Source organism: Protopterus annectens, chromosome 4.part1 (assembly GCF_019279795.1).
Source record: "Protopterus annectens isolate FY-2018-M chromosome 4.part1, PAN1.0, whole genome shotgun sequence".
In the NCBI taxonomy this organism is placed as follows: domain Eukaryota; kingdom Metazoa; phylum Chordata; order Ceratodontiformes; family Protopteridae; genus Protopterus; species Protopterus annectens.
Genome location: NC_056734.1, coordinates 765,587,622 through 765,611,069, shown reverse-complemented (window position 1 = coordinate 765,611,069; position 23,448 = coordinate 765,587,622). Strand labels below are relative to the sequence as shown.

Genomic DNA, 23,448 nt, shown 5'->3' with positions numbered 1-23,448 from the left:
TGCCTACAGGGACATGCTCAGGGGTTTCTACTCTGAGTCCCCCTTTGGGTGTGTCTGTGGGGACCTTGGCAGTGGTGGATGTCTGTGTGTCCCTTCCCTGTGATGATCCTGCTGCAGCTGTTTCTGCAGGATCATGTTGCATAGCATGGCACATACTCTGAACATCTGTGCACATCTGGCTGGAGACTACTGCAGGGCACCAACAGGTATATTGAGGCAGCAGAAACATGACTTGAGCAGCACGAACACACACTCTGTGATGTTCCTAGTTTGTGCATCTGCCTCATTATGGCATTCTTCGGTAGGTGTGTGTGTGTGTGTGTGTGTGTGTGTGTGTGTGTGTGTGTGTGTGTGTGTGTGTGTGTGTGTGTGTGTGTGTGTGTGTGTGTGTGTGTGTGTGTGTGTGTATTTCTGATGGGTGTCATCATCCATGGTTCCAGTGCATAGCCAGCATCCCCCGGTAGATGGCCGTAGGGGATGTCCTACCTGGCAAACATCTGGTACTCTCCTCACAAGGCAGTGATTTGATGAGTACAATAGTGCAGTCTATGGCACCTAGTACCTTAGGGTAGTGTGCTACACGGTAGAAGAGATGTATACTGCTGGCCCTCTTCTCAAGGGTGCGGGGTAAATAAATATGCTCACTGGCATTGTGTTTGCATGGCAGGCAGGAACTGGTGTAGTACCCTGGATGCAGATGCCTTAGAGACCCCCATCATGTCTCCAATTGGTCTTTGAAAAAGTACCTGTAGCTAGTATCCTAAGGGCTACACATATCTTTGTTTCAACTGGGATTGTTTCCCCTCTGTTGGCTCTGAGTCGGAGTTGAGGGCGGCAGAGCTCTGTGAGTTCTTTTAGTATGTCACTGTCCACCTGTAGCACTCTACAATCTCTAGCTCATGTAGCTCCTGGAAGGTTACCCTGGGCCTGAACACTCTACTCCTTCTCAGTCTAGGTCTGTTGTCAGCAGCAGCATCAGCACTGACCTCTGCCTGTAGCACATACAAATGCAGCAGAGCAGCAGCAGCCCCTAGCATTTTGTCAGCTAAGATTCTCAGGTCTGTACACCAATTGTGAAGAGTGTGGGGGAAAATTCAGATTATAGGGTGTATGCATACTTTATAGTGCTCTGCTGCAGATGCAGCCTGTGTGATTGGATAACTATGATGCATTCCACTGCCAGGTATATCACTGAGGGGTTTGAATGGCCCAGTGTAAGTGGAACAGGGGTTATCAGTAATTTATACATGATTGGCTTTCCCAGGCTATTTCCTTTTTTTTTTTTAATTGCCTTCCCTGCTGGAGCGGTGTGCAAACCCGCAGTGCTGGTATAAACACTGCTCAACAGTCTGGACACACCTCCATGCACAGGCATGCTCACCATAGCTCAAACCAGCTAAAACATCTGCCCTGCAGCTAAACAAAGCTTAGCAACACTGGACACACCCCCTTGCTTGGTTGAGCAGTGCACCATGCAAAACGGCACCGCTAAGCTCCATTTCCTTTAAATATATTGTGACACACCCACTTTTGATGTCAGCTAGCTCTTCTGTGCACACCAACATGGCTCTGGAGCTACATAGATTTTACTGTGGACACTGTGGCCCATTTTTTGCTGTTCAGTAACCTCAGCTCATTTGCATACATATCCGTGCAAAAAACCCAGATACTTCACTATTCCAGGTCCTGCCTCTTTAGCAGCCACTGAAATCTCCCATTGTAAAAACTGCATGCAGGGCTCTCTAATGCATTATTCTCACATATGTCTTATTTTTAGTTTTTAAACTTTTTAATATTATATATATATATATATATATATATATATATATATATATATATATATATTTTTTTTTTTGCATAATGCCATGTTTGCATGCTGCTGTGAGCCACACAAACATAATATGGGTATTTAAAAAAGCATTATTTTATATTATTTTGCATTATTTTTGGACACACAGGGCATAGTTTTCCACATATATGTCCCTACTATGCAATCTCTGACCTTCTAAATGGGGTTTTACAGCCCCTGTTCAATTTTTATTTTCTTGTACACTGAAATTTTCTGTGTATACACTTCAGACACCAACACAGGGTCTGCTAGACTGCCTATCTGCTTGCTGGATCAGTTCAGCACCCTCATTTGCATGCAGTGCATCTGCTTATGAGGTGATTTGCATGCTGCAGACACTTCAGTGTCCGCATGCTTGTGTAGGCCCCTCTGCTCTGTTTACTGGATCGCACGGAGTCTTACTTCCATGCAAGACCCGTGCCACTATGCCTACATGGAAAATCACAGTGTGTAGGCTTTATTGAATTCCTCATAAGGTTTTGAAAACTGCTGCAGATCAAAGACTGTAAGAATAAATCACCTCTTAAGGACTATTGTAATATTGTAGTGTAAATTCCAGAATACTTCATAGGTTGTTTGTTAATAAAGAGTAAGAGGCCTCCAGCCTCTGCAAACCCCACTTCCCAAATTTCTGAAAGCCGAAACATTAGGCTCCATTTTATCTCTAAACAACAAAAAGAAAATCAACATTTTCTGTAGTTACATCCCTCCAGGAAATAACTCTCCTATAATCAAGGAAATCTTACAATGGGCTACAGTCAACCTGCCCCAAGAAACTATCCTGTTAGGCGACCTAAACTTAGACTGGCTAGCCTGCAACTCTAACAGTCCCTCAAACCATATTAACTTATTTGGATTCTCACAACTAATCCAAGAACCTACCAAAGTTGACAGAAAATCCCAAAAACAATCAATCCTCGATTGGACTTTAGTAAATTTCCCCAAACAAAATTACCATGTGGGCTGCCTACCTGATGAACTTAGTGATCACTTCCCACATTCTTCCTTCTAAAACATGCAAACATACCCAAACACTTACTGTATAAGCAAGCTATGGATGAACACAAAGTAAATCTGCAAATTCTTAACAATATGTTACAACAATGTAACTGGCACCCACTACAAACTCTAGCATTAGACCAGGCAGTTGAGTTTTTCAATAGTACTTTTATGAATGTTCTTAATACAGTCACTGCCATTAGAAAACTTCAAACTAAAGTAAACTATGCCCCTTGGCTGAGTAGGACCACAAACACCTTACTAATGTCCAGAGATAAAACCTGGAAGATCTGGGAAAAGAATAACACTAGCCTAGACAGACAAAACTATCAACAACTTTGAAATCAGGCCAAAAAACAAACAAAACTGGATAAACAGAACTACTTCCTAGGTATCCAAAACAAACATTCCAAAAACCTCCAAAAGTTCTGGCAAGCTATCAATTCCCTCCTAAAACCTGGCAAAACTACCACTCCAGCTCCTAACACCAACATTAATAATGACAGCATAGCTTCTCAATTTAACCATCACTTCACAGAATCTGTTTTGTCATTATCTACCCAACTAACTAAGAATAACTCTATATTCACCCCCACTACAGGTAATAGTAATATACCTTCCTTTACACTCTCACCCGTACCAACCTCCATAATTAAAAAACTACTCTCAAAGCTGAAACCTACCACTCTCACAGCTGATGGTTTACCTGCTAATTTCCTAAAAATAGCAGCAGAGTCCCTAGTTACCCTGTCTCAATTCTTATCAACCACTCAATACAGGAAGCTTACATCCCCAGCTATGGAAAGTGACATATATTATCCCCCTACACAAAGGCGGCAACTCCTATTAGCTATCAAACTACCACCCCATTGCTATCCTATCCCCCCTGTCTAAGCTCCTTGAGAAATGTATTCACACTCAAGTGATGCATTTCTTAAATTCACATAATCTCCTCTCCTTCACACAGCATGGCTTCCACCCAAACCATAGTACAACTACTGCTCTTCTCACTTTTACTAATCAGCTCAACCAACTAAGAAACAACAACAATTTTGTATCAGCTATATTTGTAGATCTCTCTAAGGCATTTGACATGGTCTCACATAATCTACTTTTAGACACTCTATCCTCCATGTCCTTTGCCCCCTCCACTACTGCCTGGTTCAAAAACTATGTCTCTGATAGGAAACAATCAGTCCAATGGCAAGGTGGATTATCATCTCTACTACCAACTACCATAGGTGTTCCACAAGGCTCAATATTGGGGCCTCTACTATTCATTTTCACCAAAAAATTACACATCTCCACCCAGCATGCATCACTTATACAGTACACAGATGATTCCACCCTAATCTGCTCAGCCTTGTCCCTAATCACTCTACAAAAACTTACCCAGGAATCCTTCAGTTCTCTTGAAAAATGGATCACTGATATCCAACTTATTCTAAACCCCAGCAAGACCAAATATCTCCTATTTACCCCCAACAAATCCAGAACCTCTCCTCTTTCCTTCACTATCACCTCCAGAAATGGCACTGCAATTTCTCCCTCTCCCCATACTAAGCTCCTTGGTGTTGAAATAGATAAAAATCTTCACTTTGAAGTCCATATTTCTCAAACCATCAAAAAAGTACATACAAAATTGGTAACTTTATACAAACACAAAAACTTTCTATCAGACCAAGCATGGGTCACCCTAGCCCAAATCCACCTTTTGTTTACCCTGATGTATGTAGCACCAATCCTAACCCACATCAGGAAAAAAGACCTAGACAAACTTGAGTCATGTTACAATAAGATTGCAAAATTTGCCAATAACTTTACTTTTAGAAGCCATCATTGCCTTGCCCTAAAGGAACTACAGTGGCTAGAACTTCTTCATTTATTTAGTTACCAACTAGTTCTCACCTTCAACATCCTAAAGAATATTATTTTATATTATTTTGCATTATTTTTGGACACACAGGGCATAGTTTTCCACATATATGTCCCTACTATGCAATCTCTGACCTTCTAAATGGGGTTTTACAGCCCTGTTCAATTTTTATTTTCTTGTACACTGAAATTTTCTGTGTATACACTTCAGACACCAACACAGGGTCTGCTAGACTGCCTATCTGCTTGCTGGATCAGTTCAGCACCCTCATTTGCATGCAGTGCATCTGCTTATGAGGTGATTTGCATGCTGCAGACACTTCAGTGTCCGCATGCTTGTGTAGGCCCCTCTGCTCTGTTTACTGGATCGCACGGAGTCTTACTTCCATGCAAGACCCGTGCCACTATGCCTACATGGAAAATCACAGTGTGTAGGCTTTATTGAATTCCTCATAAGGTTTTGAAAACTGCTGCAGATCAAAGACTGTAAGAATAAATCACCTCTTAAGGACTATTGTAATATTGTAGTGTAAATTCCAGAATACTTCATAGGTTGTTTGTTAATAAAGAGTAAGAGGCCTCCAGCCTCTGCAAACCCCACTTCCCAAATTTCTGAAAGCCGAAACATTAGGCTCCATTTTATCTCTAAACAACAAAAAGAAAATCAACATTTTCTGTAGTTACATCCCTCCAGGAAATAACTCTCCTATAATCAAGGAAATCTTACAATGGGCTACAGTCAACCTGCCCCAAGAAACTATCCTGTTAGGCGACCTAAACTTAGACTGGCTAGCCTGCAACTCTAACAGTCCCTCAAACCATATTAACTTATTTGGATTCTCACAACTAATCCAAGAACCTACCAAAGTTGACAGAAAATCCCAAAAACAATCAATCCTCGATTGGACTTTAGTAAATTTCCCCAAACAAAATTACCATGTGGGCTGCCTACCTGATGAACTTAGTGATCACTTCCCCACATTCTTCCTTCTAAAACATGCAAACATACCCAAACACTTACTGTATAAGCAAGCTATGGATGAACACAAAGTAAATCTGCAAATTCTTAACAATATGTTACAACAATGTAACTGGCACCCACTACAAACTCTAGCATTAGACCAGGCAGTTGAGTTTTTCAATAGTACTTTTATGAATGTTCTTAATACAGTCACTGCCATTAGAAAACTTCAAACTAAAGTAAACTATGCCCCTTGGCTGAGTAGGACCACAAACACCTTACTAATGTCCAGAGATAAAACCTGGAAGATCTGGGAAAAGAATAACACTAGCCTAGACAGACAAAACTATCAACAACTTTGAAATCAGGCCAAAAAACAAACAAAACTGGATAAACAGAACTACTTCCTAGGTATCCAAAACAAACATTCCAAAAACCTCCAAAAGTTCTGGCAAGCTATCAATTCCCTCCTAAAACCTGGCAAAACTACCACTCCAGCTCCTAACACCAACATTAATAATGACAGCATAGCTTCTCAATTTAACCATCACTTCACAGAATCTGTTTTGTCATTATCTACCCAACTAACTAAGAATAACTCTATATTCACCCCCACTACAGGTAATAGTAATATACCTTCCTTTACACTCTCACCCGTACCAACCTCCATAATTAAAAAACTACTCTCAAAGCTGAAACCTACCACTCTCACAGCTGATGGTTTACCTGCTAATTTCCTAAAAATAGCAGCAGAGTCCCTAGTTACCCTGTCTCAATTCTTATCAACCACTCAATACAGGAAGCTTACATCCCCAGCTATGGAAAGTGACATATATTATCCCCCTACACAAAGGCGGCAACTCCTATTAGCTATCAAACTACCACCCCATTGCTATCCTATCCCCCCTGTCTAAGCTCCTTGAGAAATGTATTCACACTCAAGTGATGCATTTCTTAAATTCACATAATCTCCTCTCCTTCACACAGCATGGCTTCCACCCAAACCATAGTACAACTACTGCTCTTCTCACTTTTACTAATCAGCTCAACCAACTAAGAAACAACAACAATTTTGTATCAGCTATATTTGTAGATCTCTCTAAGGCATTTGACATGGTCTCACATAATCTACTTTTAGACACTCTATCCTCCATGTCCTTTGCCCCCTCCACTACTGCCTGGTTCAAAAACTATGTCTCTGATAGGAAACAATCAGTCCAATGGCAAGGTGGATTATCATCTCTACTACCAACTACCATAGGTGTTCCACAAGGCTCAATATTGGGGCCTCTACTATTCATTTTCACCAAAAAATTACACATCTCCACCCAGCATGCATCACTTATACAGTACACAGATGATTCCACCCTAATCTGCTCAGCCTTGTCCCTAATCACTCTACAAAAACTTACCCAGGAATCCTTCAGTTCTCTTGAAAAATGGATCACTGATATCCAACTTATTCTAAACCCCAGCAAGACCAAATATCTCCTATTTACCCCCAACAAATCCAGAACCTCTCCTCTTTCCTTCACTATCACCTCCAGAAATGGCACTGCAATTTCTCCCTCTCCCCATACTAAGCTCCTTGGTGTTGAAATAGATAAAAATCTTCACTTTGAAGTCCATATTTCTCAAACCATCAAAAAAGTACATACAAAATTGGTAACTTTATACAAACACAAAAACTTTCTATCAGACCAAGCATGGGTCACCCTAGCCCAAATCCACCTTTTGTTTACCCTGATGTATGTAGCACCAATCCTAACCCACATCAGGAAAAAAGACCTAGACAAACTTGAGTCATGTTACAATAAGATTGCAAAATTTGCCAATAACTTTACTTTTAGAAGCCATCATTGCCTTGCCCTAAAGGAACTACAGTGGCTAGAACTTCTTCATTTATTTAGTTACCAACTAGTTCTCACCTTCAACATCCTAAAGAATCTGCACAAGACTCCAGCCCTAAACCAACTACTAACAATATTCAGCAAATCGTCCTCTCCGCTCATCCAACAAAACACTTCTCTGTATATCCAATGCCAACAATACTGCAGGGAAAGCTCTTTTCTCTCATACCATATCTAGAAAGTGGAATAACCTCCCCGAGAATATCTCTTCAGCACCATCTATTTCACAGTTCAAGAGATCACTTAAGTCACACCTCTTGCAGTCCTGGCTCTGCCTTTGCATCACATAAATGCTTTCCTTCTCTCTTCCAATCCTTCCTACCTTCCTCTCTTCTCTGCTTACTGTCCTTGTGCTACAGTATTAAACTCCTCAACTACTGCCATCCAGGGCCTACTATGTGTAAATTAAGCTTGCTTGGAACAAACCATTGTAACTATATATTATTTCTTGCATGATGTACCTTTTGCTTGTATAATTACCACTGCATATATTGTTTAATGTGGAGCTTTTCTCCCCGGGCCTCCGCTGTAAATGGACCTCATTCCAGTCGGATTTTTCTGGTCAACAAATGTAAAATAAAATAAATAAATGGCCTGTGAATACAGATCTAAGGGAGTTAAGCTTAGAAGAAAACTTTATTAAGAAGTACTTTATTTAATTATTAAATTATTTATGAATTTATGTATGTATTTATTTTATGTTCGTTTTTAGTTATTTTATTGTTTATGTTTTCTTTACTGGATTGTTAAAATGCGTTGTGATAAATTTTCCAAACTGACTTAAGAAGAAAAGTTCATTGTATAAAATATATAGTAGAATTAATAACAAGTAATTATACATTAGTACAAAATCATAATTTTGTCTCACGCAGCTTTTTTATAGCTAGTTAAGAACAAGTTTAACAAAAATAAAACAGGATAGGAATTAGTCATGACACACAGAAAGTATGCCACTCCGCTGGTATCGAGGGAATGACACACAGAAAGTATGCCACTCTGCTGGTATTGAGGGAATGACACACAGAAAGTATGCCACTCCGCTGGTATCGAGGGAATGACACACAGAAAGTATGCCACTCTGCTGGCATAGATGGAATGACACATAGAAAGTATGCCACTCCGCTGGTATAGAAGGACAAAGGAATGACTACTGTCCAGCCAACCTGGGTCACTTAGTGGCTTAGGCAACTGACAGAGTGGCAGGGAAGGGATGGAGTGCATGTCTACGAGGGAGGGAGGGAGGGTACTTGATATGCCCCCTTAGGGATGCATGATCCAAAGATGGGATTTGCCTTTGAATGGGTGTTGGGGCAAGTAGTTGGACTGGATAGGGCATAAACAAAAAAATCCTCCACACACAGAAACACAAAGAAGCCAAGCTACAAGGATGCCCTTGTGCTCCACAGCTGTCTCCAGTAAACCATAGTAAGTCAGGGGGTTAGCGAGTAGCTGGTAGACCCTGCATGGACATGAGGCACTAGAGGCCTTGCCAGTAATGTTGAGGTCTGAAGGGACCAAAAAAAATCACAGAATGTATAGCATGTTAAATACTAGAGCTCTTTACAGAAAAATACATAACGTGGTAATGGCTGTGAAATATCAAAAGTATTACTTTATAGAGTAATACATTAATTTGAAGATTGTTGACGTGGTAAATACACATTTACTGTGAAGTCACTTCAATCTGGCCAGAATTTGTAATATAGTGGATATACAGTACAATCTGTTAATTGTTGAGTGAGGATGTTGTGACACAGTAAGTGTAACAATTTTATCAGGTGAAGTAAGTAAGCAAAGGGTAGTTTTTTTTTTCCTGTGGGAACAAACTTTTATAGGTGAAAATATATTTCAAGTTTGTTTATGAAAAAGGAAAGGCTCACTGGTTTAGGAGGAGGTCGGGAAAGGAAAGGGCTAGATGATTGGAGACTGGGAGCAGATTTACTTGAGATGAACAAAGCTTGTTAAATGAGGAATAATGGAATAATTAGGGAAGGAGTGAAAGGGAAGGGAAGTAAGACAAGTGAGATAGGGAGTAAGGGAAGGAGATAGGCAAGAGGAGAATGGAATGGGTAAAGCCATGGTTTAGGTGGCAGAAATAGGTACTGGAGAGTGAGAAAGTAAAGTAAGGCTGATCCAAAGACACTCCTCAAAGTAAATACATGGATGGAAAATGAAAGGAATCCAGTTGTAAAGTACAGATGAGTTTCCCTTCAACTTCCATCCATGGAACTACTAGGAGTACTTTTGGATGTGACGTAAAGTACTCCTCTGACATCAAAAGGTTAATTTTTGTTTGTTTGACTTAATTAATGCAAAGCTAATGGTTCAGCAAGGGAAATAACCAAGACACCTGGTCATTTGTAATTCTTTCACAAAAGTCTGTTTACTTTACACTCTAGAACTGCTCACTTAGGTGGGTGATTAATGCCTCCCCTTCATTGCTACTTTAGTGTATAAAAAGTATCATAGAGACTGGGATAGTAAAGACAGGACAGGTTAGGTTGAGCAAAGGACACATTAAGGTAAAGAAGGTAGGAAAGAGGTGAAAGAGAAGAAAATAACAAGATATGAATATGAAATTAAAGTGAAGGGGGAGAATGGAGACTGAGCATTTTGGAAGTGCTGCATGATTTCCTTCAACAAGTTTGCTCATTACAGCCCATAGTCATCTTACCTGCCACGGCTGAAGATTAGTTTTGTTTGCACAGTTTTTATGAATAAATGGTCCATGTCCATCCACACAAGAGTATAATAGTTGAAGTGCATGTGCAACAGCATGAACTGCTTTGTATATGTTGTATGAAACCCTTAGATGTGAAGTATCAGTATATATATTCCTGTGTTTCTGTAAATCTTCCAAACCAGTGCAGGTTCTATTGTATCTTGCTAGGCTAGAGTCAGCTGTTATATATGTATTTGTTTCCAAAGAACATTCAAACATTGTTTCCCAAAATTCTTTGACAAACATGTTTTCTGTATGATTTCCAGGGTGGATGTTTAGCAGAAACTCTTTTAACCCTGATATTTCTGCTCTTAGTATTGCAAAACCCACTGTTCCTTCTAAAAATGGCATACTGTTGTCTGTGGCGATTAATGTTGATGTTACCCATGCTTCACTTGCTATCCACTGCTTCCCAGTAAGATTCTGGAATGCAGCCTCCTGTAACACTGGGTAGGCATCTGCTTCAATTGCAAACATGACAATGACCTTAGCAGAGGACATTTTAACTTTTGTGACAATAGACTGCAAGTTTTCTTTTGAAATTACTTTAGGAATTATTTCAGTGAAAGCAACACACCCTCCCCAACTTTTAACTTCATCAGCAAGATATTTTATTCCATATTGACCATAGTCATCATCACCGCCAATTACACCAATCCATGTCCAGTTAAACTTGTGCACAAACTGAGCGAGTGCTTTAACCTGATGAGCGTCATTAGGTATTGTTCGGAAAAATGTAGGGAATTGTTGACGATTACTGAGGCAAGCGCAAGAAGCAAAGTAGCTAACCTAGAGGAAAGCAGGAAAGATATGTTACTGTACATGTTTTCTAACAAATAAAAGCTATGACATATTCAGTTGGCTAGGATGTGATGCAGCAAAAAATAACAAAATACTTTCAATTATGACTTTGGGACAAAACTGATATGAAAAATCTGGTTTATGCAATACAGCTTCATCCACTTTGCCATTGTCAGTAACCCAGTTCTCCAGAAGATGATATAAGACAAATTATAAGGCAATTTTTCCCAACATATACAGGATAGTTGATTACAGTAACCTCTATGAAATCTAAATCTATTCATGGTCTTGTTAAAGTGCTCTCTGTGCACTTTTCTCCCACACAATTCTTCGGTAAAGAAATCTTTTAATTAACATGCTGAAATACACTGATATCCATTGCCTTTTTCTGCATGCTGCATTCTGCCTTCTGTATACTTCTTTCAGCCACCAATCCTTTATTTCTGTTGTATTCACACACTATCAGATGTTGAAATAACAACTTCACTAAGTCTTTCTGAAAACCTTGATCTGCTTTCTCATATTACATATTGTTTTCTTGCAGATGGTTTGTAGAGCCTTGTTTTGCCAGTCAGCAAGAGGTATGAAAGAAATAAAAAACTAATTAGGCAGTCACTCTCTGATTAATAGTAATATCAAATATGTAAAAATCCCAAGGAGTCTTATCTAAACTTCTGATTTGTTACTTGTCCTTTTTTTGTGTAAAAATTAAGACAAAGATTCAGATAAAGCTGCTCTAACAAACCGTGCTCCATTTCTGCTATATCTTACCATTCAATTATGCATGCATTTATTAAACAATATTTTTTTCTGGCATTTGTATAACTCCACCAGCCTCATATTAACCCAAAGTTCAGGTATTCCTATTTGTTCTTCCCCATTTGCATCTGTTAAATTGTTCCCATTTTTCTTTTTATTGCAGCGCCACACACATCTAAACAAATAGTAACCGTCCGAGGGTCAGTGAATCCTCAAAATATCTCTTCTTATCCTCATGCACCTTAGTGAAAATAATAGCAAATATTGTAATCCACTTTTATATGTCATAACCATCATTTGCTGTCTGCCTTTTTGAATCTTTTAATAGTTCTCTTTCTATATGAGAATCACATTGTAACCCTATGTTCTACCCCATATTCAGCATGAGGTCACTGTATTAGATCTTGCATGACCACTACTTATGGCCTTTTGGAGTACTCCTACATTCCTATAATTTTAAAATATTTTCCCAATATCATACAGTGTAAGATGTTTTTACATCTTGTGAAAGCATGCTTCAGTGAGGCAATCTTCAAGGCATATAAGAAGGTTAAGTAGTATCCCCTACTGAGGACACTGATCCACAAGTAGTTAAGTTAAGCAGGCCACCATGTTGCCACAAGGGACACATCTTACAAGAATGAACAGTTCAGTAGTTATGGTGATTACAGTCTATATAGGTCTGTTCAATGAAAAAAACAGCCCAGTTCATTCTGTTGGAACTAAACTGATGTGTGTCTTAGAGGGTGCTACTTTGGACAGTTGTCTGGAGCTTTATCTGCACAGCTGATTTTCTGTATTCTGTAATTAAGTTGTATGTTCTTAGAGAATATAGAATGTAAGAACGGACTTTAAAGTCAGCTGGAGGAACTCTATATTCTAATATGTTCATAGTGCTTTCTCTGCCATGTACTCTTAACATTTCCTCTATGTTAATTAGCCATTCATTATTCAATGTAAGTAACTTAAAACAGAATTTCATCATCTTAGTTTTAATGTAATCCTTAGTTAATTAAATAATTGGTTAACCATATAAGTGAGGTGAACTTCATCATGCTGACAGTGCTACATTATGCTCATCAGGCAATGAGGCATTGTCTGTGAGATCAATGCTGTCTTGGGCACTGTGGCAACCACAGGTCTATATTATGTTATTGAAAAGGCAAGACAGCAAACACCTTTTCATCAACCCTTAAACATCAAACCACCAGTTATGTGAACGGCCAATTCAGCGATTTTTTTTCCTAGGGCAAAAAATGGCTTGGACGATGAGAAAAGAGACATCACTACAAACATTTCAAGGTGGGGGGCTTTGACCCCACCCCCTAACTAAATATACCAACTCCAAAATCACATTACAGTGGGAAAAAGGGCAAATTCACAATGATGGAGTAGGAAAACTATCAATATAATTACTCCCAGTAGTAACACCAACTCTAGTTTACCACCCAAGACTCTCCCAAAAATTGTCTTACTCCTTGCCTACTATAACTATCAAATTACATCTCTACAACCAACCTACTACCATCCTAACATTTTTATCCTAATTTACAACAAAGGTAAACCCCAAGTTAAATAAGATGCCCCAAGTCAGATTTTTTTTACTATTTCTCCTCACTGTACTAGCATTTATCACCAATTATCAAATACACCTCCTTCAAATAATTAGGACTTTAACCAATCCTCACAAATAATATCAATATTTACCCTGCCCCAACTGCCTTTGTCCATAACACCCTATCTCAACAAACAAACCATATCTGATTTATTTTTCTATAAATATCTTAAAACTAAGCATCCAAATGTATGATCAAATACCAAACCAAGACCAAAATATAACTGACCACATTCACACTCTTCTCTCTGTAAAATTTCAATTCAGAAAATTAGTGGAGATATTCACCCCAACCCTGGTCCCACTGTTCATTAAACCATCACTTTCAACACAAAAATAAACCAGTCACATAATACATCTCATCAAAAACAGAATCCAAACTCACCTTACTAAATATGAACCTAAGAAGTATGTGCAATAAAATCTGATGTACATGCTTATCTTGTTACATACACTCCTGATGTAGTCATAGCTACTGAAACCTGGTTAAAGAAAGAAATAAAGGATAATAAGATCAACCCCCAGGATACAATATACTCAGGCATGACAGACAAAATAAGTGTGCAGGTGGTGTAGCAATCATCTATAAACATTCTGTAACCATTACTGTACTTCCACAGGAAATACACAAATTTAACAATGCTGAACTACTATAACACTCCTGAAAATCAACAATAGAAAAACTATACCCCAGATTTAATAAACTCCATGCAGTAATAGTGTTATTCCTACATGGAGTGTATGGTGGCCGTGTCCGCAGCTCCCTTTCTTAAGTTCACCTTGCATATTAAGGCAGGCACACTACTAGAGAATGCCAAAAGCATTCCCTAGAGTCTCCTTGATCCTTTATCTGTTTAAACATTTCTGCAGTTTTTTCTACCTAAGTGGTGTTGGTAGTGTAGCATTGTCCATATTCAGGCTTGTGTTTTGGGCCTAGTTGTTTGTTAGTAGAGACTGTGTGTCTGAGCACATGTTCCGGGCCATCACAGCTTAGCCAAAACCAGTATAGCATTTCAGTGAGAGTGAATTGTTTGTGGTCATTGGCTGACTGGCGTTCCCTGGACTACGCCTTGAAGTAAGTACCTCATTGGTTCTTTCAAGCTTTTTTTAAAGTTGTTTCAGGTTTCAACTTTGTTACTTAAGAAGTTAACGTATGAGTGTTTCTACCATTTCACATTGAGCTAATCGGAGTAAGTCGGAGAAAGGGCTCTGAGCCAACTAATCTCTGATATATAACATTAAGTATCTTGTTTTTTGCTTATTTCTGAGTTATTTATAGCACTTTTATTTGTCTGCATATACTTTGCTAGCTAGTTTCACTGTGTGTGAGGTATTAACTAGAAATTTTCTACAATTGTTAAGCATCTGGTTGGGTTTGTTTGTTCTGATTTTTGTTTCCCACCCTCCTTCCCTGTTGGTATCCTGTTTTTATACTTGGTGGCTTTGCAGTTCCACCCCTACTGTAAATTTAATCTGGGACACTCCTCCCAGTCTAGTGTCATTACCTCATTCTACCTAATCCAGTGAGAACATTTGAGAAGGCCAACCCACTTAGCTTCTGCTCCTCCTTTCTCCTTTCCACTTTACAAAAAAAAAAAAAAAAATTCTAAGCTTGTTTCCTGCCTTTCCTGTAAATTGTCTAGTCCAGATACAGATTTGCTGTATTCAGGACTGTTTGTAAGCTTCTGAGTCTCCAAACCTTTCTGTGTTGGAGGGAAGCCTTATAGCTTAATTTTGTTTCTTAGAACTAGCCAGATTTCTAGTTTCAGCACTCAAATCTATTTCTTTGAGCTCAGCACTTGTTCAGAACTCATTGTAAGCACTAAACAAGCTACAAATTACTACAGCACTCAACTTTCCTCACTTTTCAAGAGGAAAACAGTTTTTAGTACTTCATAAATAAGCACCTATCCAGGCATGTCTAGGGGTCAGCTCCCAGTGTTTTCTCCTGTCTACCTGATGAATCTGGGCATCTTGGGGCAATGCAGCAATTGCCTCATGTACACAGACAACACTTTCCTCCTACCACCCAACACTACAACCTGTGAGAGATGCACTTATATAGCCAAACTGGCAGCAAAGCTCTCTTCACCCAAGACTAGACTAGACAGTCAAGAGGAGAAGGTAAACACTTGCACCACACCACACTCATCACATAGTCCTTCAAAACCTACACCACCAAAACACACACATAGAAACACAAAACACACACCTACATTTGCGGAGGCTCTCAAAAAAAAACTACCAAAGCAGCAGGGACCTCCAAAGCAGAAACGCAAGCAACCTCCACCCCCCCCCACAACACAACCCAAATGACACATAGCCCAAAAACTCAGTGTGCCACTCAACCACAGCCCATAAGGCATAACAACGTACCCAACACTCTAGTCATAGGAGACTCTATAGTCAGGCACACTGATGTTCCATGCACCATCTAAACAAGGAGAAAGTTACTGTCAGCTGCCTGTCAGGTGCCAGGATCTGCCACATAATGCATGCATTTAGGTCACTCCACAACAAGTACAAATATGACTCTATCATTGTCCATGTTGGTGTGAATGACCTGAAATATACCTCCCTGGACTACATGAAAAGAGACATGGAGGAGCTGTCCGATCTTGTAGCCCAGGCAGGTATAACCCTAGCCCTGGGTAGCATCCTGCCATCACCCAGAATGATAAAACAGTACAAGGACAAAATGATTGACTTCAACAATTGGCTAAGCTTCTAAGGGGATCCAGTATCTGTCTGCCTGGGATGATATGATCGACAAACCAGGATGCTTTGCCAGAGATGGCCTGCACCTGTCGCCCTTGGGATTCCAGATATTGGCTAAGGCTCTTGCCACCCCTATAGTGCCTTTTTTAGGAAAGATTCAAATGACAAATTCACCACCGTAACAGGTACAAACAAGCAAAATCTGAAGGTAATGCTACTTAATGCTAGAAGTCTAAACCTCAAAATGCACTCACTCAAGGCACTCCTTAAAATGGAGAACATCGACATCTGTGCAGTGACGGAGACCTGGTTCAAGGCTCCAGAGAGCACCCCTGCATGACCAGGCTATAATTCATATCAGACCTTTCGGCCACCTAATCTGGACCGAAGCACTAGAGGCGTGTCCATATTCATTAAGGATATCCACAACTCCAGGCTAGTTGCTCAGCATAATGCATCCGAGATTATCCAAGTGCAATTAACTCTGGGCAAGACCCGCAAGCCAAATTGCAGCTTGCTACAGATCCCCCATCATGCCCCAGGATTCCCACTTTTCATTTCTTGATACACTGGAAAATATTAGGGTACAACCTAATACCCTAATAATGGGTGATTTCAACTACCCCACCATTAACTGGGAAAACTACTCATGTGCCAACACTTGTGCTCAACGTTTTCTGGAATTCATAAATTCCAATGCCTTGGATCAACTTATCCACACCCTCACCATGGGCAGCAATATCCTAGAGCTGGTCATTACCAACATGGGCAACCAGTGTTTCACACCAGAGGTCAATTCATCATTGGTCAGATCTGACCACAAGCAAATCACCCTAGACATCCACATCCCAACCCCACCCCCCATTAGGGAAACACCGTAAAAAATTTCTCCAAAGCTGACTTCACGCTTCTTAAGACAGAAGTAGCAAACTTCATGACACCCATGCTGACGAACAATAGAAGTATGACTGCTGAATCCTATACAATTGCACTTTATAAGCACTTACATGAGTGCTTGGATCATGCAATCCCTAACAGAACCAAGATGCTATCCTCCAAAAAAAGGAAGCCAATCTGGTGGTCCCCTGCCATAAACAAACTCTACAATAGAAGAAATAAACTGTTGCAAAAAAGGGTAAAATCCCATGATTGGAGGAACTCCGTGGTCAGCCTCAGTAAGAAGCTGAGATCCTTCATAAAATCCTCCAAAGCTAGTTATGAAAACAAAATCGCCACTAATTCTAAGACAACCACAAAGCATTCTATAGCTATGTCAAGAATCTCAATGGCAACAATCAGATCTGCTCTGAGTTACAGCACAATGGCACTAAATATACAGAACCAACTGATATTGCCAACATCCTGGCAGATAGGTTCAGTGCTAACTTTACCCCTCTCTCATCCCCTAAAGGGCCAAACTCTATACCAGAAGAATGCAAATTTCCTGTAATCACGGCTGCAAATGTAAAAAACACACTCTCCAAAGCCAAGAACACAGCATCCATGGGACCTGACAACATCCCAGGCTGTGTTCTACATGAAACTACAGAACGAACTGGCACACCACCTAAGTACCATGTTCAATCATAGCCTCACCTCAGGCTTTGTGCCCACTGAATGGCGCATAGCAACGGTTATCCCACTCCACAAAGGAGGAGCCACCACGGACCCCAGAAACTACCGCCCCATTAGCCTGATGAGCCTGGTCTGCAAGGCTATGGAATGAATCATCATGGAACTTAGAAACAATGACATTGGTAATCTCCAAACTCTGCACCCTGCCCAGTTCGGGTTTGTAAAAGGCAGATCATGTCTCTTAAACCTGATAGACTTCTTTGAAGCAGTCACCAAAGCCGTAGATGAGGGTAAGGTAGTTCACACAGCCTATCTAAATCTCACCAAGGCTTTCAACACTATCCCCCACTCTGGAATTATAGAAAATTCACTAAACTAGGTATAAATCCCTATGTCACAAGATGGGTTGCCAACTGGCTTACTGACAGAACACACACTGTGAAAGTAGCAGACTCAAAATCCAACTTCAGACCAGTGACAAGTAGAGCACCACAGGGTTCAGTCCTAGGTCCTCTCCTGTTTGGTATCTACTTCTCTAAAGTACAGGCTAACACAGAAGGTCTTTGGCTAACAAAGTTCACAGATGACTCCAAACTAGGAGCCATAATCAAAACTCCTAATGGTGTGGACATTCTACAAAAGGGTCTCACTGAGACAGATGCCAAAGCCATGACAGGTGTCAAAGCCATGGCCTCAAGCTCAATGCCAAAAAGTGCATTGTCATACCTTTTGGTAAAAACTCTGTACCCATGAACTACCACATAGGCGGCAGTCTACTTAACACCAAAAGTGTGATAAGAGACCTTGGGACACAGGTGGACAGTAGTCTCTCCTTTGATAATCACATCACCACAGTAGTCAGGAAATCCTTCTACGTGGCACACCTCATCAAAAAAGGTTTCTCATCCAGGAAAAAGGAGGTCATTGTTCCCCTCTACTCATCACTCATTAGACCCATTATAGAGCATAATGTCCCTTTTGGTATGCACCTCACAAGACATCTACAACAACTGGAAAGGCCACAGAAATACCTCACAAAGAGGATTACCGGCCTCAAACAGATACCCTACGCAGACCGTCTCAAAAAACTCCAGCTTTTCTCTGTCACATATCGCCTACTCAGAGGCGATCTCTGCCTAACATACAAAGCTATGTCAAACCCAGAACTGGTGGACATGCTCCACTTAAAGAAATCCCAATCCCTCTGAGCTACACACTCTAGGGACCTAAACCTTGTCACCACAATAAACAGAACATGCTGGAAGGATAGATTCCTGTCCCAGAGACTTCCCATACTCTGGAACAAACTACATCTATATCAAACAGAGCTCTTCATTAGCACTCTTCAAGAAAAATCTTGATGATTAAATGGGAGAAAGGAAATTCACCCCGGGGATCACTTCTGTGGGTCTGCTTGACAGGGGCACAGAAAAATTATTTTCTTGGGTGGCAAAAGCCAGAGTACCATTTGGTGAGGCTTATATAGGCTCTAGGGCCAATAGCCTAGTACCTAACTATGAACCTATGAACCATGTCCATGGTTACTGAATCAGTGCAAGGGGGTGTGTTACAGTGCCTGCAGATCTGTAGCACACCCACTGCACTCTCAAAGTGCCATACAGCCATAAAACAATGAAGAAAGCCCCAGATACTTAATTAAGAATGTCAAGTGTAATGACATGTAGGGGGTGTGTTACAGTATCCATAACACACCCCCTGCATTGTGAAAGTGCTGTACAGCACTAAAACAATGAAGAAAGTGTCCTCAGACACTTAATTAAGACTGTCAAGTGTAATGTCATGTAGGGGGTGTGTTACAGTATCCATACCACATCCCCTACTTTGTAAAAGTGCCATACTGCTCTAAAACAATGAAGAAAGGGTCCTCAGACACTTAATTAAGAATGTCAAGTGTCATGTCATGTAGGGGTTGTGTTACAGTATCCGTAACACACCCCCTGCATTGTAAAAGTGATGTACGGCACTGAAACAATAAAGAAAATGTCCTTGAACACTTATTTTATAATGTGAAGTGTAATGTGTAATTTCTAATAGTTATTTTTTTTATTTCTTTTTCGTTAACGTTTAAGCATAGCTGAGTGGGTTTGCATGGCACAGCACTTTGCTCAGTAGTGCTTAAATGTACCGAGAGGCTATATAGAAATGCATAGCTAAAGTCTTCACAGCCAAGTTAGCTGAATTATTAGAGTCACAGCTTCATGTGCAGTAGGTGCATGGTTTGAATACCAAGACAGGCTATTCAGCTTTTACATCAGAAAGCATTTCTATTTATATGTCTATTTTTTTTTGCCCTAGCTATTGATATTTGTCAACCAGGTTAGTGCAGCTGGTCCAGGTGAAAAGCCCCAGTTAAACACAAGTGTCCAATACAATCCAGTCACACAGCAAGGTACAGTAATTAAAGTAAAATACAAACACATAACAATAACATATCAATAAGAGTAATTAATGTCAAGATATGTATGTTATCATGTAGAACTCTTGTTTGCCCTTAGCTAAACCATGCTAACCAGTGCTGAGGCAAGCTAAGCAATGTTTAAACAGGACCTATCGATCAGGACCTAGCAATACGTAGCAATACATAGCTCTGCTTAGCTAGTTTGAGCATTGCTAAGCAGTCCCATTCTAAGCCATACTCAGTTAAACTAAGCGGATTTGCGCACTGCTAAGCAATACTAAGCATTTGCCACTTTAAGCACTTCTCAACTCAGCTTAGTGGGTTTGTGCACTGCTGAGTTTTATTCATCATTTTTAAAAATGGTCCAATGGGGGCAAAGGTTGGGAAAATAGTCTTATTTAAACCACACAGGCAGGAATACAGGCAGAACCTGTTAGAGTTTGATCTGTACAGGAACTATGGCAGGTGCTGGAGAGGAAGTGCACTTTCAGATGCAGTGCTGGGGCATGTTGGAGTCCAGAGTCATGGCTGGGGTCTTCATTAAGACCCCTGATGACAGACTGTTACAGGGCCAGTACCAGGGCTCAGAATACAAGTCTGAGGCCTGGTACCATCTGGCACATGAGCTCACTGATGCCACTGGCATCTCCCACACTGGTGAGCAGGTCCATCATCATTATGACGACCTGAAATGGAGGAAGGGGGCAATCTTGGCCCAATGGATCCAAGATGCTCAGGCCCAGAATGCCCCAGAAGTTTGTAAGTATCTCAATTGGAGAATTATCAAATTATAGTATGAACATCTGATAAACAGGTATGCATAATGGTGTGTTTTCCCCCCCACAACTGCAGAGGAGAGGGCTCGTAACATTGAGATGAATGCTGGATGTCTGGTGAGGCTGCACTGACAATATGGTGAGTAAAGAACTATCTTGCAATATATAGTACAATAAATAAGACTGTGTAATTGTCTACTGCCATTAGGTATAGTGTGTTCTGAGTGTATTGAATAAATGTGTTGTTAGACCAACATTGATAGAAGTGCCTAATGCCAGGTACTATGTAATACAGATGAAGGCAACAAACAAGCTACTTTTGATGAAAGAAAGCCCATGCTGTAGTAATACTGTGTAGGAATGAATCTGGTAATAAAGTACACTGTGATTGCTACTGTGAAGGTAATACATGACATTCATTCATCATCTACAGGATATGCAGTACAACTGAAGCTAGAATTTTGAAAGTAATAAACCACTGTATCATGTCACCCTCAATAAAACTTATTATGACAAACTGTTGTATTTAATTTGGTTTGTTGTTGGAGAAGTGCACTTGTACAGGTGCTACACAACAAATATGGCTATGAGAGCATGAATTCACTGAGGGTTGTCTGATAACCAGCTGTTATGCTAAACTGTAGCTGTGGAGCTGTAAAACAAGATACAATGAAATGTGATATATGTTCTGCACTAGGATCTGAACATTGAATAGTAACGTGTAATGTGTTATAGAGCGTTCTCTGCAGCATTGTCTTGCATTAACTTTTGCATTTCAGCTATATGTAGTCATGAATGTATGTATGCTGATGCAGGCAAGTATGAGACTGTAATAGGTGGACACTACAAATATACTATGTGCAAATGTATATAGGTTGGATGTGCAAATGAGCACCCTGCTATGGTCTGTACAGATCACACATATTCACATCCACTAGGGGTTAAATATGTACACCTGCATTCAAAGTATTAATACACAGTTCAATATCTATCATGCATGAATCTCATGCATGTATGTTCAATTGTCACTACAGTCTTCTGTGATACTCCACTTATATTACAAGGTCAGATTGTGTAACCAAGTGAGTTTTAGGCACAAATTAGTCAAGCAGCAGACAGTAGTGCTTCAGTAGCTCAGTGTGATAAGAAATAGATATGTTGTTCATTTTTGCACACATGGAGTACGACTGGTACAAGACGTGTTTATAGTTATAAACAAGTAATTGTGACTATTTGTAGAAACAGTCCGTTAGTGTTAACAAATATTTTCTCCACAGGGCTTACAGGTAAAGAAATGTTTGTATTAGCTGTATGAAGGGGATACTAATAAACTGTGTACAAATGTTCCAGTGTCCAACCCCATGCCTACAAATGACAGCAGGATACGTACATACACCATGCACTCTTCCTGATACATGTCTCTCAAGTGTCGCACTGTCGTGGCTAGTGATCACTGTTGCCAATAACCTTGGACACAGATATAAATCTAGTTGAAGTATGCCAGTAGCACACTCACACATCAGTGCAGTGTACACCTTGTTAGCCATATATCTAACCCTGACATGTACGAGTCCCCTCTAGTCATGTACCTAGAATTGTCCCAGCTTGCCCCATACCATTTTAGTTTGACAGCTTAACAGGTATGTACATGCTACAGAAGCTATAGGCCATAGGTAGATGTAAAGTGAGGGCAGACCTGTAGAGTATTGAGAAGTACTGTTGTGAAAAATATAGCCTATACAGTTGATAATGGACTGTTTTTCTCTCCCCCCAATCCTTATCTGCATCACTTATTATTATTCATATACTACAGGTATGTTGTTCTCAAAACCTATTGTTGGGAATTGTGTTCTGTTATTGTTCATATATTTCAATGGTTGCATACTAACACACCTTACTCAAATTCCACTGTTGGTGGCCTATTGCCATAACTGTTACTGGCATGCTGTTACAATAATGACTGTTATTCCATTTCTGCATATGTTCCATTTGCTATGCAATTTTTTCAACTCTATTGTTCTGGGTTAATTGGAACACCCATGCATGCTGTTATAACTAATGTTGAAATGTTTTGTTCATGACTAACCAGTGCACTTTGACAAACCTCAACACCATAGCACATTTGGGTAGGCAGATCCCAGCAGATCCATCTGTACTGCCTCATCTGGCTGTGGCACCAGGTCCCAGCACTTTTGGGACCCAAGCTCGAACTGCCTCCTTTGCTGGTCCTGCACCACCCTCAGGTGGAACTGCCTCATAGGATGGGGCCCGTCCCCCCCTGGGTGCAGGCATGAAGAGAACCCTGTCACCCAACACCAGTTCTGAGGCATGGTGTGTGGTGTCATCCAACAGGATTTGGATGACTGGCTGTGCCAGATCGAGGGCAGACTGGTGCAGCTCGAGTGGCAGGCTGGCCATGGCGTCTAGGCCCCAGCACAGCCATCTTCAGGGCCGTGAAGGGGCAGAGGT

The 23,448-nt window shown here is 40.4% G+C and overlaps 1 protein-coding gene across 1 annotated transcript in view; it reads right to left on the bottom strand.

Moving 5' to 3' along the window:
- The window catches only part of LOC122801304 (extracellular calcium-sensing receptor-like), a 137,352-nt gene that overhangs the window by 67,345 nt on the left and 46,559 nt on the right, over window positions 1–23,448 (bottom strand). The window contains exon 2 of the mRNA XM_044070849.1: window positions 10,269–11,105. Within this exon, the coding sequence (XP_043926784.1) occupies window positions 10,269–11,105 (837 nt within the window). The remainder of the gene's footprint in view (window positions 1–10,268; window positions 11,106–23,448) is intronic.